The sequence below is a fragment of the Mesitornis unicolor genome, unplaced genomic scaffold (genome assembly GCF_000695765.1).
Source record: "Mesitornis unicolor isolate BGI_N332 unplaced genomic scaffold, ASM69576v1 scaffold3921, whole genome shotgun sequence".
In the NCBI taxonomy this organism is placed as follows: Eukaryota; Metazoa; Chordata; class Aves; order Mesitornithiformes; family Mesitornithidae; genus Mesitornis; species Mesitornis unicolor.
This window is the reverse complement of record NW_010165658.1, coordinates 44445-61066: the sequence shown is the minus strand read 5'-3', so window position 1 is coordinate 61066 and position 16622 is coordinate 44445. Positions and strand designations below refer to the sequence as shown.

Sequence of the window (16622 nt, the reverse complement as noted above, 5' to 3'; positions counted from 1 at the left end):
TTGATATGTATACTCTTGCTACCTACAATGAGTAGCCTTATTTGTAATCAGTGAATAAACCACTAATAAAATAGCTTTAAATTATGTTCTTTCTAGTTTCTAAGACCACTGTTTAAAACCTGTCTAAAACCTTCATTGCATATTAAATAAATCACATTAAACATAGTGAGCTATGTTCTTTTTCAGTGTGACTTGCCTCAATAGATCAATAACAGGGGAAAATCTATCCCAAAATGCATTTATTAAAAGTGAGGAAACTACATTTCAGGAAAACCCTAACACCAAACCAGTAAACCTCTTCAACTGAAAACCCAACAAGCCTCTGCTTCTGCGGATTTAGCATTTGTACCTCAGTTATGTCTTTTTTTCCTAGCTACATCATTCTCTTACAGCACTGATTTCCAGTCTCCACAGGACCGGACTCCCCAGCCTCATCTTCTCCCAAAGACATCCAGCCACGCAGAGGGGACCACAGGCACTCCTCAGCTGAAGGACGATGGGAGGACTCTGCGGCTCTGGGTCTGCAGGCAAAGGAGGCGCGTGCCAGCTCACCTGGTTGTACAGGGCACAGATGTGCAGCGCCGTGTTTCCTGAGGCATTCTGTGCACACATATCGGCACCATAGAAAAGGAGATGCTCCAGATGTTGGACATGTCCGTATCGGCAAGCCTGTAAAGAGATGCATTCATATTTTAGTTATTATACAACCTAGGCAAACGTAGGTAAAGATTTTTTAGCAGAGAAGATGCTATTTTACTTAGGGTCTAATTTTCAGAATGATCACTGGACTGAATGGGAGGACTGACACCCAGATGTGCATACCTGCTGCAAATGTCAATGCATGAACTTCAGTTACAACATAAGTTTAAACATCTGCTTGTTTGAGGAATGGAAGTTTAAGGGATGGAGAAATTACAAAGTTTGGCACTTTTTATCCACTAATATTCATAACTGGCAAATGTGACAAGCAGACTGACAGAAGTTTTTTGTCCTGCTAATCTTCGGAAAGTTGCCCACTAGATGGCACTGAAGATGACCAGATTTCCAAAGCCTGCTTCTTAAGGTGTGAAAAGAGGCTGGGGAAATCTGGCCAAAATTCAAGTGATAATCTTCTTGAAACTGTGATACTAAGTAGATACACAGTATACACAGGGCACTGATCAAAAGGAGATAAAATCTTCAAGAGTTACTTTATCAGTCACACAAATAAAATGTTAGGCCCTGAATACAAACCTCTATGAATGAGACACCACTGAAATTTGAAACTGTCCTGATTATCAAGTAAGTTTGAGAAAAATCACAATATTTCCATTCATCAGTCTCATTTAATTGACTGCCTCCTCCTCCATAGCATACTACTGAGCATCTCCCAATCTGTAATATTTCTAAATTCTTATCACAGAATCACAGATTATTGGGAGTTGGACGGGACCTCAAAAGCTCATCCAGTCCAACCCCCCTACCAGAGCAGGATCACCTAGACCAGGTCACACAGGAACACGTCCAGACGGGTTTTGAATGTCTCCAGAGAAGGAGACTCCACAACCTCTCTGGGCAGCCTGGGCCAGTGCTCTGTAACCCTCACAGTCAAAAGGTTTTTCCTCATGTTCAGGTTGAACCTCCTATGCTCCAGCTTGCTCCCATTGCCCCTTGTCCTGTCATTGGCTGTCACTGAGAAGAGCCTGGCTCCTTCCTCCTGACACTTGACCTTTACAAATTTATAAACATGAATGAGGTCACCCCTCAGTCTCCTCTTCTCCAAGCTAAAGAGACCCAGCTCCCTCAGCCGCTCCTCATAAGGGAGATGCTCCACTGCCTCCATCATCTTTGTGGCTCTGCGCTGGACTCTTTCAAGCAATTCCCTGTTCGTCTTGAGCTGAGGGGCCCAGAACTGGACACATAGAATTTCAGATTAGTATCATTCCTATATAATAATATGGAATTTAAGCTAAGAGACAGAGGTACACAAACCCATTCACTCTGTCTTAGGTACCTAATTACTATTGAATTCAGTGTGAGTTACAAACCTATAAATCTTGCAATTTGAATCAGAAAAATATACTGCTCAATGCACAAATTAAATCTGTGACACATCCCAAATCCCAGTCCAGTCTCCTAATCTCATCATTCCTTCCTTCATTTTCAATTTTCAACACACACAGAAAGGGAAAAAGCAGTGTTTAATAAATAGTTTATTCATTTACAAATGATTTGTCAAAACAATGGAGACATTATGCTAGCTGTTATTAGAACAGAAACATTTTAATGCTAGGCAGCAGAAAGCAAACAACCAACAACAAGCAAAGGCAGAAACAGAACCAAACCATAACTGTGTTTCTGACTGTGTGGGAGATCAGAGTAAATGCACAATTAGCCATGAATTATCAATTCTGTTTAAAAGTCTCTAAAAGTCACTCAACATCGAGGTATGAATGTGCAGAGGTAGTTCTTAAAATGACTCCTAAAATCCAAGAACTAATTCCAACTTTCTGTTCTTACTACAATAAATTGGACTAAAACCAGACCCTTTCTCCACTTTGCTTCCTTTGCTGGAGCAGGATTTGGCCCCTCTGTGCCAGTCTGACAATAATGCTCACTCAGCTTATGGGGAGGTGCTGGAAGACCACCAATGCAGAGCAGATGCATTTTCCCTCATTACAGGGCTCTGCATGGAAGGTGAGATGTCCAAACAATTCTTCAGGGTATGGTCAATAGAGAGCAATAGGTATATCCAGAAAATACTCTTTATTATTACTCTAGCACAGCACAAACCTTGTCTTTTCCCCTTTATTATAAGAAGGCTTAACTTCTACAGTTAAAGATAGTGTTAGAAAAATAAAATATACTTGCTACCAATTTTTCCTTGCCATGCAAGGTAATTTTGCCTTTTTCACACAGATAGCAACATACAGGATTGTATCATAGTACCATCTTTTTTAATTCATTGAGTCATGCTTGTAATATTGATTACTGAAAACAGATTTCCTGTAATCCAGAGGTAAACTTTGTTTTATTTAGGATTACAACCAATACAATGGGTTTGGAAAGCTCTGTTTCATTAAGAGAAATGTGAAACCGTATGTGTATAAGTCTGAGTTTTCAAAATAGGGAATTTTTGTCTACATTTTCAGGGAGTCCAGATGGGGTAATACTTTGATCTAGACAATCTATTTCCTCCACATCCTCAGAAATTATAGTAGTAAATTGACCCCTTTTTTTACCTCCTACAGATGGATCCAAATGATGTCAACCTGAACACACACAGGAAAAAGCTCAGACTCCTGCCCAAACCTAGGTACAAAGGATATCTCCCAGAAAAGAAGTTGTGTACTGAAAAGATCAGTGAACAGAAAAGAAAGAGCCTAGATAACCTAAGCAGGCCTGTAGGGTTGATTACTCCTATATTTATCTGATCATACTGGATCAGTTCCATTTTTTATGGTTACTCAAACTCATCCACACAGAAAAAAGGCATAAAATAGCTGCAATAACATTAGGACTTCTAGAATCTTTAAACTTTGTAAATTACTGGGTTTATCGGTATGCAAACAGGAATTAATGAAGCATTCTTACACAACTGTTGCATAATATTCAGATGTTTCTGGAGAAGACAAGATAAAAGAGGTCAAAGAAAAAGCTTTCTCAGAAAATGCTTTACCAAACATTACAGGACTTTTTAAGAGGTAAAATGTAGGTCTTTGGTGAGGAAGGAGTTCTTCCCAATATGTATGGTGAAGCTGACCAAGATGTGCCTGCGCCTGGTAACCATGGCTGTATCAAGGTATCATGAGCACCACAAACCTCCAAAGATTACTTTTTAAAATACTTGTTATTTATAGACCACTCTACCACCTTTATCTGCACAATGAATATGTAAGAGAGGAAAGGAACATCCATGTACAAACAGCAAAATAAAATTTGTTAGCATCTCAGTTTCTACACACATAGGGAATGAAAACTGACTCCAAATGTGAGCTTGTAAGAGTTTAACATCCTTCACTGCAACACACTGAAGCATTCTAGCAGCAGGATCCTGAATCCAAATCTCTCTGTAAAGTTCACCAGAAAGAAAGGAGAAAATACCTCTAACAAACACACAAGAAGCATTACCAAGGATACAAAAGTTGGCATCTAACAAAAGATCAAGCTGCACATTTTTACTGAAGTGCCAGTAACAGGATGCTAAACTTCCAAGAGTTCATTACGTAAATAGTACTAGTGCAATTTCTGCAACAAAACCCACAGTAACCATAGGATTTCAAAGTTACAAAGCTCCACGGGAGCAGTTTCCTCTTTTAGTTCACTTACAGCAGGATGCAAAGTAATAAGCAAATAGAAAAAGGAAGTTATTCCAAATTGGTATGTGCATGGACTAAACATATCCAAACGGCCTGCAAACCGGCATTTAACCATAGAACATACATGGCACATTTCCTCATGCAACTTCAACTCCTAACTAAAATTAATCTTTCCTACCTGATGAATTTCTTGCCATCCATTTTCATCTTTGCAACTGACTGTAGCGTGTTCGTGAAGTAAAAGTTCACAGCAGTAAGGATCCCCTCCCACAATAGCAGTGTGGTACAATGGTGTGAGGCCACAGCTGTCTTTGTAGTTCGGAGATGCTCCAAGCTCTAAAAGAGTCTGAAAGCAATCGCAAACTGTGAAAAATATATTTTGGAGAAACTTCTAACTATAAGGGGACTTTTCTACCTGAAAAAGTATTTACAGGGTTGATATTTGCCATAACATATTTTATGCTCACTTTATAGGCTGATAGAATGGCCTGCAGTACAGAATAAGTTAAGTAAGGAATGACCTCAGAAAAATTAGGATCTAAAGGAATCTACAGGGATAGAAATGAAAGGATGAGTGGCAATGTCCAACTTCCATCCTCTCATTAAGTCCAGAAATCTCAGTTCTGAAAATGCCATGTCACCTCTGCAACACATTCACCTCTTCAGTTACAAGATGCTTTATCAAAAATGTCATACAATTTGATTATCTGTCAAAGGGAAAGAAGCAAGAGTCATAAACACAGGACTTAATCTAGAATACCAAAGGTGATTTAAGAATACCTGTTAAAATACAAAAGAAAACAGAAGAGACTATGTTAAGATATAATGTGCAATCCATGCCACTGGCACTTGCTTTCAAAGAGATAAGCAACAATAATGCTATTCCTATTTCTTCAGACAGATCTTTCCCAATCTATCAATGAGTAAGGTTAAATTTCACTTTTTCTTCCTACCAAAAAATATCAGAAATGAAAAGGCCCTTTATTTAAAGCAAATCCTAAGATTTGAAAGCCACACAAAAGCACTAGAACAAGCACATATTAAAGGATGCATAGAGAATAATACAGTAATTAACTGAAAACATTCTCCTTTATATATTTTTTTCTATACAATAATGTATAATTTGCTACTGAAAGCATTTACCTTGAGGGTTACTTGGTTCTTGGCTCTGGCTGCTTTGTGCAGAGCTGTCATTCCATCTTTGGCTCTGAAGTCCAAATGTGCTCCTCCATTTTTCAGAGCTTTTATCACTTCTACTGTATTGTCAAGCTGAACTGCCAAAGTTAGGGGTGTTTCTAAAGAAGAGAATACCATGTACTTGAAAAAAGTTGAGCAAATTTATAAAATAAAGAACACTTGCTTTAAAAATTGTAATGTTAAAAATGCTGCTCAAAGAAAATAAATTATCAATTTTCTTCTTTAGACAGCAAAACTATACACACTCCATTAGCCCAGAGTTATGAAGGAAATAGAAAGAATGTGGGAAATTCAGCCTGTTCATCAACTTAGGTTAAACAAACACAACGTACTACTTTATGCGTCTAGTTTTACTGTTCTGACCTCCACTTTCTAGGTCATGATAGTTTGGGTCCAGTCCTCGGTCCAACATCTTTGTGATTTTTTCCACTGAGAGGTGGTGGACATGATCCATAAATTTTCTCAAATTAGCCTGTAACAAAGGGTGACAAATGAATCATCCTCTAATTTTAATACAAAAAATTTCACTAAAAGCGAAATATGCTGTTAACTGATGTCAATAACCATTGATATCATTGAACAGTAGCTAATTCACATTCCTGAAGAACTTGACTTTATACTGAGAGCGTAAACCCTACTGTTTATAAAGGTTAAAAGTCAATCACAGTAAGAAGATATTGGGTTTTTTGTAGTTTTAAGGGAAAAATGAGTGAATGGTTCATTCAGTAAGAAATTAGGATGTCGTATGGTGATCATTATTATTATGACCAGCAGATGAGTCTAAAGACATAGATGAGCATTTTTGCAGCATTCTGAAAGCATGCTGTACTTACGAAGCAAGGTTCATTTAAAATTACTCTGTGAAAGAGTCAAAAATGGGAATTTTTCTATGAGAGAAATTCCCAGATCACAATTCACACATTCCTGTTGGTGCTGTAAGCATGTACTGTTTGTTGTTCAGCAATTGGCCCAGGTGGAATGAACTCCTACTTATTTCGAGTTTCCCAGACACATTACTTTGCTAAGTAGGCCTTCGCTAACTTCTTCAGTAAATTAGGCATACCTTCGTGTGAAGCTTGGCCAGCTGTTTCTCATCAAGATTGAACTGCTTGTACACTCTTTTCTTGTATCGAAACTGAGGGTGGAAAAAAGAATAAATTTAAATTGTCCCATTTTGCTCAAAAACTCATAGATTTCTGATCTTATTAGAAAGTATCATCCCCAATGGTGTAGATTTAGGCAATATTCAAAAAAAAAGGTTTAGTATTTCATTTTGAATACTCATTCATAATCAGCACTCTGCTTAACACAGTGTCATCATAGTTTTACAGTTCACGTAAGCAACGTTCATACCTTGTATAAATATACTGAAATCAGTGGATGTGTATGGGAAATGAGATTGTCCTCTAGAATCTAACTAAATAAGGATTACAGTGAAAAGAGCTTTTTCCTAAGAGTATCTGTGCACTTTCATTTATAGTCTCAGGCAGAAAGAACTGGGAAGGCATGTTCAATAAAAAAAAGCGTATTTCAAAATAACAGCTAAGCATTTCTGAAATTAAAAAAAAGGATTCCTGAAAAATCCCTTAATCAACATAGGCAGAACCTACATATGGGAATAGTTCTCCTGATGTTTAAGAGGACTGGTGCTTTAAATGAGGTTCAAAGGATTGCCCTTTTTTGGCTGAAACTCATTCACATTTTACTCTGAACAGTTTGCTACCTTGTGGTCAGAGTAGAAAGATCTACGGCAAAAATCATTGGGTTTACATTGTTATAATTTACTGTTATCTAATTGTACTACACAGAATTCGAAGAATGCAGCACTTCTGTTGGACAAGCAGACTGTATTGAATGAGGCTTTAATACCAGCTTTTCACAAGACCACCTCTAACCCCTGAATTGCAATCCTTTAGCTGCAGTGAGAAGAATTTTGTAAACAGTGAATACTCATGAAACAGAACATGACAGAAAAAAATAAAGTCGCTATTTAATTTGCTTATGGCTATAATACACACATCAGTGACTGACTCTGAAATAAATTGCTAGAAAAGCTAGGGCTTGAAACCTTCTCTGGACTCCAGTTCTATTTCCTTCGATTTGTGTTATAACAAAGTCTATTAACTGCAGATTATTAGTGGTTGATGTACCACCATACAAGCAACAGCAAAAATAATTAAATACTAGTTTCATGCCCCAGTTTCCTGCTATACTGTTTCAGTGTGGTCTGGCTCTGGTCCATGTTCACCCAATACCCTAACAGTTCTGCCTAGCTGATCCTCCAGCTGCACAGCCTCTGCATGCGCAATAGAGGAGGGTGGGGGAAATTCCAGTGTGTATGAGTGACTGCTTCACACATAGACACCCTCTCTTCCCTTACTGTTTTCCCAGGAGACAGACAGAGGAAATTTGTGCTCTCAAAAGGCGGGTACTTGATGGGGGAAAAAAAAGGGCTTCACTGAGACAAAAAGACCCTCTCTTTGGGAGAAAGCAAAGGCTGGTTATTCAGCAACTGCTACCCTACTATTGCAAATCTAATTACCTAATCAGAGATCCAAAAGCTTAATCTAGGTACTTACATATCTTTATTAAGTCACAGAATAGGAGACACCTCCCATGTCCTCAGCAGAGGAAAACTCCAAAATCAAATCTCCCAGAAGGGCTGATTCTTTGCAGTCTTTTGAGGGTAACACATGGAACAGCTCCACCAAGCAAGTGAACACCAGCACTTCCGTGAGCAAGGGCTGAAGTTCAGACTTGCTGAGCACTATTTGCCAAATGCGATTCAGGTGTGTGCAGAAACCTCAAATACAGCTTACTGTATAGATTGTATCAGAATACAAATGTTTCAGATATTGGATCTAGAAATACCTCAAGTGAAGGAACTCCTTTATTCACTGGCTGTGGGTATTCTCTAAGAAGTCGTTCCTCATCCAAAAACTTCCCATCTCTACCATTGCTTGCAGGCTGGAACAGTCCATAATTCAGGACATCTTTCAAACTCTGATTCAAAGTGCACAAAATCCGTTGCTTTGCAACCCACACTGAAGCTTCTGGGTTAAATCTAATGCATTTCTGCAAAGAGAAATTATTGAAAAATACAATTAATGAAGACACATTTAAATAGTCTCTTACATTCTAAAATTTACAAATGTCATAAACATACGCACACATACACAATATACCTACACATTTCATGACAAAACATACATCAACAGAATTATATTTCAGGCACACATTCCTCTATAATAACTAATGCACAAGTACTGTGAACACACAGGATGTCTCAAGTCCTTCCACAAATGTGAGAGATCATATCGTTCTTCAGAGAAAGACCACCTTCATTGCTAACCTGTTTGAAGAGCCAAGTGAAAGGGATGTTACAAGACGTTTAACCATCCACTTGAGTCTAGGCCGTTCTGACAATCAGTCTGACCCACAACCATTTTGTTTAAAAGTTGTGTTCAGGTGAGAAACCTAATTAATTTTAAGCTACACTTCTCCTAGGGTAAGTTTATATGATGAACTATACAACATGAAGCAGCAGAAGACTTGAAACCCTTGAAAATCCTTTCCATTTCTCTGCTTCTTACCAAGTTGGAATTTTAAAATTTAAGAAGTTTAGGAATTTTGCAATTGTAGCTTACATTGAAATCAGTGGTTACAAAGAACCAATTTGTTGCTGCTGATGTGCATTACAAATGTGCGGTGCTGTGAACTCACTCTGTACGAGGCCATGGCAAAGCTACAGCACAGGAGCTCCTTCTTAACCTACTCAGTGGACGTTCCTGTCCCCTCACGATTCACACCATACAGGGATTGCACAAGGGCAAAAGAAAAATATTAACAGATATATCTTTTTTATCAGTACATTTCCATGAATGTAGCTGTAATTCTGGCTACAGTAATAACATCAGTAACCACTCTTCAGGCTTCTTCTGAAGATTTTTGCTTATCTTCATATCATAATTGCACATAAATAGAACAGAACAGAAGAGCAAGCAAAAATAAGACTGATGTTTTACAAAGAGAGTGAAATGTTTCTTTTAACGTTACCCACAGCTGCTTCTGCAGTGATCACCTCTGTTGGCATCTTTTTAAAGTCCTGAAGCCATCCATAAGAAAATAAACGCAGTTTGTCTTTTAGAACTAAACATATTTGTCCTGACAAGCTATGTATACACCTGAAAGTAATCTCTGATCCCATATACACAAATCAAATAACAAACTCATTTCAGTACTTCAGTTCTGAATTTTGAAGAGCAAATTCAAAGGCAGAAGTCATAATATTTTATACATTCACAGTGTCTTTTTCTTGACTGTTTCAATATTACATGGCAAATATTTTCAACAGTGAAAAGTACAACCAGGACATGAAGGACTTTCAATTTACAACTGTTCTTAACTGAGCAAGCACTGCAGACAACCAGTCGTCCATATATATTCACTTTATCAGAGCAGAGATGGCTAGCTGGCTTTGAATATCGTAAAATGCTGAAGTGAGGAGTTTGGCTCTGTTGTGGTGAATTAATCCTCAGATCTGAGGACTATCAATAGGCTGCTACTACTCTCTCAGAGGCAGCTTCTGAACAAAAGGATAAGAACCACTGAAATGGTGCATAAGGTGTATTTTAGATCAGCTTGCCCCTGGAACACCTCTGCCCATATGGCAACCTTTGCAGGACAGAGAGCACCACAGTCATCGTCTCTATCATATAGACAAGTTGTTACCTACTGCCAAACTTTCTACCCTGACAAAATGTCAGCTGAATCACAGCAGAGTCTAATCACAGATTGCTTTAGTTATGAAAGAAATAACACAAATGAGAATTCATTAGATGCACATGGTGTGTTGACTACAAGGACAGTAGCTGAGTCAAGAAAGCTGGACAACTTTTTCTAACCTTAAATGATCTATTATGGAAAAAAAAGTAAAATGGATAGTTTAGTAGCAAAGAACTACAGAAACACATATGAAACAAAGACATTATGTATCGACAGATGTGGGATATATTCTTTCCATTCTTGTTGCATTCCAAGACCAGATAAAATGGGATAGTTTGTCTTGAAGGCTAGCTACATACACTATAAATATTGCAACAATTCTTTCAAAGAAGAGTGGCTTAGAAACACTGTCAAAACCACATTAGGCTACTCACAAGCCAAGTCCAGCCAGCAGCAAGACAACATGTCAACACTGTTTGCTGAAATGCAAGACCTGTATTTTTTATGTTAAAGCTCTTTGGATCATAAAAGACATGGTCAATTATAATCTTCCAGTGTGCAGGAATGGAAAGACTGGAAGCAAGGGAAAAATCCAGCTCACCTCAGCTAAAAGGAAGATAATAATTCAGTGGGAATGTTCATTATACAGAACCTCTGAGGAATAACATTTATCTGTTCAAAATCTATCAACCAACACATCTTTTTCATCAAACTCACAAAGATGTCAATCACACAGAACTGCACCGTGACAGAGGAACCATGACAAATGGTTTGTACAGCAGCCTCCAAAATGTGACTGCCAGAATATCAAAATATAAGTTATTCCTTTCAATAGAAGACATTGATATTAAAGACGTGATAACCAAAAAGTGGCAAATGCAAATGAGAGTTGGATAACATGAAAAAAATGGAGCAAGTTACCCGTTTTGGTTTGTGCTTGGTGTTCAAATTAATTCTTGGAGCTACTGCTTTCCTTTATCAAAATGCATTAAGAAAGCACATAATTCATGAGAAGTAAAAAAAAAAATCAGTCTGGCCACTCCATCATCAGCTGGCAAGTCAGATCACTTGTCCAGATCAAGGGCATAAGAACAGATGTCAGGAGCACTCACAATGTTCCTGTCATAGTATAAAGTATATAAAGCAATGCAGAAATGGAAAAAACAACCCAGAAAGTAGCTACAACTTAAGCTGCTGCTTTCCCAAAGGGTCACTTACCAAACAACATTTTGCATGGAAAGTCCAATATAAAAAAAAAACCAACCACAAAACCAAAAAAAACCCCAAACCACCCAAAAACCCCCAATACCAACCAAAACCCCAAACACAGGGGTGGGGAGAGAGAGTAAGAGGTCATTACTGAAGTGGAGCAGCAAAACAGATGGACAGAAAGCATTTCAAAGAAGTCTTCAGCAGACCCAATCTTATCTCAGCGTCAGAATTTAATAAAACATATGAATCTGGGCATTTTGATTTTAAATGAAACCCAGAGGGAGCACACAAGTATCGGATAAAACAAAAGAGCAGAACCACCACCATGTGTTGATGACAAAATGATGAAAACTTTCCTCAAAAATTGGCTGATAGATCTGTTCTTGAAGTCTGGGGAAAAGAGCAATTCTAAGCACAAAACATTGGATATCACTGTCAAAATACCATGCAAATGGTATTTTCTTGATAACAGCTACAAGGGAAGAACCAGACTGCTTCCAGTTATAGGCAGAATAACTTATGATATGTTCCTACATGGACTGATAAACAAAATGAATACAAGAAGACTTCCCTGAATTCAGACCAAAGAGGTCCCGGGAGAGGTCAGATACCCCAGAAATCATATAGGAAAGCACAGACATGTTAGTTCACAGTTTTCCATATCGAAAAGACATTCGATGCCATGCACAGACATAGTTGCCTTTTGGCACAAGGTAGGCAGTCACCTTGGGCAGCAAACTGCCGGGGGCTTTTGACTGCCAGTGTTGCTTACCAAGGGGGAAATACGTGGATCTGTCATCAATCAGTGCTGCTGACTGTGTGACACTGAATTTCACTACCCGGGGGATGAAGCATCCTCACATTAAGGGCAAATACAATTGAATATTGCCAAGAAACCCTGCACTACTATTGCAAAGAGAGGAGGAAAGGGTTACTGTAATTTCCATCTCAATAGCAGGTAGTAGGGCTCAAGCCAGAGCCCTCTAGCCTGCATGCACTGCAAATAAGCTTCTGTTCAAGAGAGGTTGCACCTGTGTCTTGCCTCCATAAAGAATCTGGACTCATTAAATTGAGAAATTAAATGCTGGATAGTACAGCTTTTTAACTCACTCTCCTATGCACATATATTTGTGAATACGGAGGGCTTTCTATGCTCTCCATGGCCTCAATAATTTTACTAAGTTCAAGAAATCTTTCAGTCACTCATTTAAATATTATCCACCCTCCTGTGCTAAAGATGATGCTTATTTGAATACAGATGAAGCGCAAAAGCAACAAGAAATTACTCTTTCTACAAAGCATTGTTTCCATACTTTAGATTATCAACTGAACCAAAAAGGAGACAAAAAAGAATTCATGTAAGAACTGAAAAGTAAGTCTTCATAAGAGCTTCCTATGAACTTGTCAAGGTTTATATAAACTTTAAAATTTCAAATGAGAATAAAAGGGCAACAAGACAGATTTCCGACAGTGGGTGATAATTTATAAAGTTTTCTATAGCAGCACATCCTACTTATGATGCTTGGTACTTATCTTATACGTGCAATGAAATAAAGGTGATTTACACCACAGACACTGCAAATGAGCAAACTTTTACTCCTAGTGAGTTTAGATAGAGGTTTAAAGGTTTCCAGTGGGTTGAGTTTTATCCAAAATCCCAACTTGTCTTCTTTTAAACAAATATATTCTTGATCATGTTTTCTAAAAACCAATAAAGAATCAAAACATAAAACTATATGATGCAATTTCATGCTCCTTTGAATAAACAGAATAAGTTTAAATACCTCTTATGTTAAATTGCTTATAATTATACAGCAAATGAGGTGTATGTTGGATTTGTCTTGTAGCTATAACACAGCTTGCGAACATTCATCTTCTCCAAACTTTGCTACACTACATTTAAGCCATCAGTCTTCCCATTTGGAAACCTGAATCCAGATTGCACTTCTCTGTACAAGAGCTCGTGGGCTGATAATTTAGACCACAAATAGATAATCTTCTATAGACTGTTTAAAATAATTGAGCTACTTCTTATTAAGAGTTTATTGTAAAGGAGAAAAAACGCAAAAGGTAAAGCAATAAAAATGAACAAATGAAATGCAAAACTTAAAATATTTTTTAAATTTCATTTCCTGCACAAAATGAATTTTTAAAAGCATTGTTTCAATTGTGTCAATAAATAACTTATTATTGGTCTAAAAACTAGAGTAATGAAACAAGAGGGCTTCAGGAGGTTAATATCTCCCTTCTTTGAACAGCAGAGTAAAGCTAATCTTAGCTGGTAAAGCTAATCTTTCCATCTTACTGGATCTATTCACTGAGCACTGGACAAGCCAAAGATATAGCAAGCTGGTAGGTTCATCAATAAAATCCTAACCATGTCCAGCCAGAGCTTGTCTTGACAGAGGTCTTCACTACAGGCAAAATCCTTTTAAATTTAAGATGTACAACAGTGGATTCCAGTATTTCACTCAACACTGAAATGAAAGATCCAAGGTGATGACTGCTTCAGCCAAGATCTAATAAAAATCCCGTGTGGGGCTCACAGCAGCCTCAGTCCTGCTCTGCCCTCTGAAGCCTTCCTGTCCAGCTTGGGCGCGGCTCCACTTCCTCTTCACAGAGGTTACTCTCACATCATATAAACTAATGGAGTGGTACTGTAATTTCAGCAGCAATCCTCATCTAAAGGAATTTTTTAAGTACAAGAATTTAAGAGAGAATGCTCCCAACTCCAATACAGATCTCACTGAGATTCTTCAGCACTGTGTAGATGGGGCTTTAGAAAAAAGAGCTCTACAACCACACCTGAGGCCACACTGTCAAAACAGCTCTTCTCTGTCAGCCTGTAGACAAGCCATCTCTATAATTCTAAAAATGAACTTAGTTAAAAAGAAAGGAATAATTTCATCTGAGATAGATCTTCAATGGCAGCACAGTATGATGTAGATCTTAAATGTCAGCCCAGAGTGATGTATGTAGCACGCATACATAAAAAGTATGTGTTTTTATAATCATCTTTGAAATGAAAAAAGTCTGATGCCTACCATCAATTGAAAATCCCAACAACAGCATTCAGGGAGGTCCAGAATAATTTAGATAATTAATCACAAACTTGGATAGTTTTAGATAGAATCAGTAAGCAACTCCGAAGACCTTCTCCAGGATGGGATTGATATTCCTATTGTAGCACTTGTGGAGGACAACGATTCTTTTACTTACAAAGTTACAACAGCATACTTTTCCAACTTTATGCTCCTAACAGACCAGAAACTGAATTTGACACACCTAACCATAAAAGAAACACAAAATAGTAGTTCCTTTTAAGAAAGAGTGAGGAATTTGGACTGTAGATTTCTAATGCATAAGGAACATCCAAAATTATTTTTAAAATAAAAAACTTTCCTTCCCATTTACTCAATTAATCACACATCATTTAACAAGTGAAAAGTCTGCTCGGTTCTTTCTGTAAGACATGAGAGATTAAACCTTTTCTTGAAAAGTCTCTATTTTCATTCAATAGATTTAGAGATGTGAGAGAGCACCATAAGTCCACAAGTTACCTTGTAAATTACTTTTCTAGGAAAACCAGAAAAATACTCATTTTACCTTCTCTGATATGTTTCCAGAAGAAGTGGTGAGGAGGTAAGAGAGAATAAAATTGCAATTTCATGTCATGTTAAAAACTGTGGAATATGCCATGCTTTACTCTTCCTTCAAAGTGAGTGAATTGACTTCTCTGGGTGGAAGTCTGAGAAACACCACCATGCAGTAAAGGCATAGCAGCAAAGGAGGAAGGAAAGATTTATTTGTGTTTCTCTCTCCCTAACTTTATGCTATAAAAGCCGTCAACTATCTAACAAGGATATATCCTCATGGAGATATGACAGCAAAAGGCAGCTAGTATGGTAAAGAGAGAGAGAGAGAGAATTTGACAACCTCCTGCTAGACTCCAGTCTAGTGTCAATCACAAACTATCTCACAAAGTGAGAAAATGAAGAAGACAATGGAGTTGTATAGGTATGAGGCTTTCGTGATTTTGGGGTTCATCCCTTATATTCTGATGAGATTTTAGATGTTTAATTCTCTTTCCCCTACCCCAATGCCTCTGAAAGAGGATCAGACAGCTTTCAACAAGTTAACTTACTAAATAGACTCTCGTGATAGGACGTTGGCTTTAGGCAATCAGTCAGGCATAGCACTGAGGTGAAAAATGTAGACGTTAAAAAAAGTGCCATGACATAAATTTTGCCTGTAATATGTCAAATAATTGTAAGAAAATAGAATAGATCTACTGCAGATCTACTTAGCCAGCAAAGTTAATCATTTAATTAGATCTTTTCTTTTTTTTAAATTGTAATGCAATATGCCTTACTGTTTGCTGCAGATCAGGTATTATAATTCGAATCACTAATGTGTTGCTCTGACTGTCATCCATTCTGCTGCTTGGCTTTTCTGCAGTTGCTCTAATTGTGTCATAAATAGTTTCTTCTTTGGAGCTGTCTGATTCAGATTCAACAGAATAGTCGGAAAAGCTTTGTGCCATTTCATCTTCACTTGATGTTGGGCTACGAGGCATGTTCAAGATTTTTATCCTGCCAATACAAAGGAGAAAGAGAAAAGGATAAGTTGTAGTCAAAGTCTGAAAAATTAATCAGCTACAAATTTAGTTTTCTTGGAGGTAACATGTATTTAACCACAAAGTTATAAGTTTTATCTTCCTTTTATTTCCTCCTGTAATTTATGTTGGTAGGCAGAGTGTAATGGAAATAAATCTGGCTACAAATTTACCACAGAAGAGCAAGAAGGACAGGAGAAAGAAAAAGAGTAATAAAAGGGAAGATAACCTTTCTTGTCTGGCACACCCAACCTCCCAAAGGATCCAGAAAAACCCAGCATAATTACCAAGTTCTCTGCCTAATAGCACTCTTGTAAACTGCACTTGGAACTGGATCTGGCTTTGAAGCCAACTTGTCCCAACGCAATAAGACATTTCAGGAAATAAATATAGGTGTTAAAATAACATCATCGAGAAACTGTACCGGTAACACTCCAATAAAAGAAAATCTTTTCAAATAGCGGAATCAACCAAAACATGAAATGCTACAGGGAGCCAAGCAGATGCTGCTTTGTGGTTTGTGGCTCATACAACACCCTTTAATATCAAAACTATCAGAATTTTTCTATTGTACA

At 37.7% G+C, this 16622-nt stretch overlaps 1 protein-coding gene across 1 annotated transcript in view; it reads right to left on the bottom strand.

Moving 5' to 3' along the window:
* LOC104548625 (SH3 and multiple ankyrin repeat domains protein 3-like) overlaps positions 1–16008 on the bottom strand; it is a gene marked incomplete at its 3' end in the record, with an annotated part of 104644 nt that extends 88636 nt beyond the window's left edge. Inside the window, exons 1-7 of the mRNA XM_010194698.1 lie at positions 15805–16008; positions 8367–8570; positions 6559–6630; positions 5859–5967; positions 5442–5593; positions 4477–4644; positions 553–669 (exon numbers count right to left, since the gene is read on the bottom strand). Of these exons, the coding sequence (XP_010193000.1) occupies positions 553–669; positions 4477–4644; positions 5442–5593; positions 5859–5967; positions 6559–6630; positions 8367–8570; positions 15805–16008 (1026 nt within the window). The remainder of the gene's footprint in view (positions 1–552; positions 670–4476; positions 4645–5441; positions 5594–5858; positions 5968–6558; positions 6631–8366; positions 8571–15804) is intronic.
* Between the last annotated feature and the right edge of the window lie 614 nt (positions 16009–16622).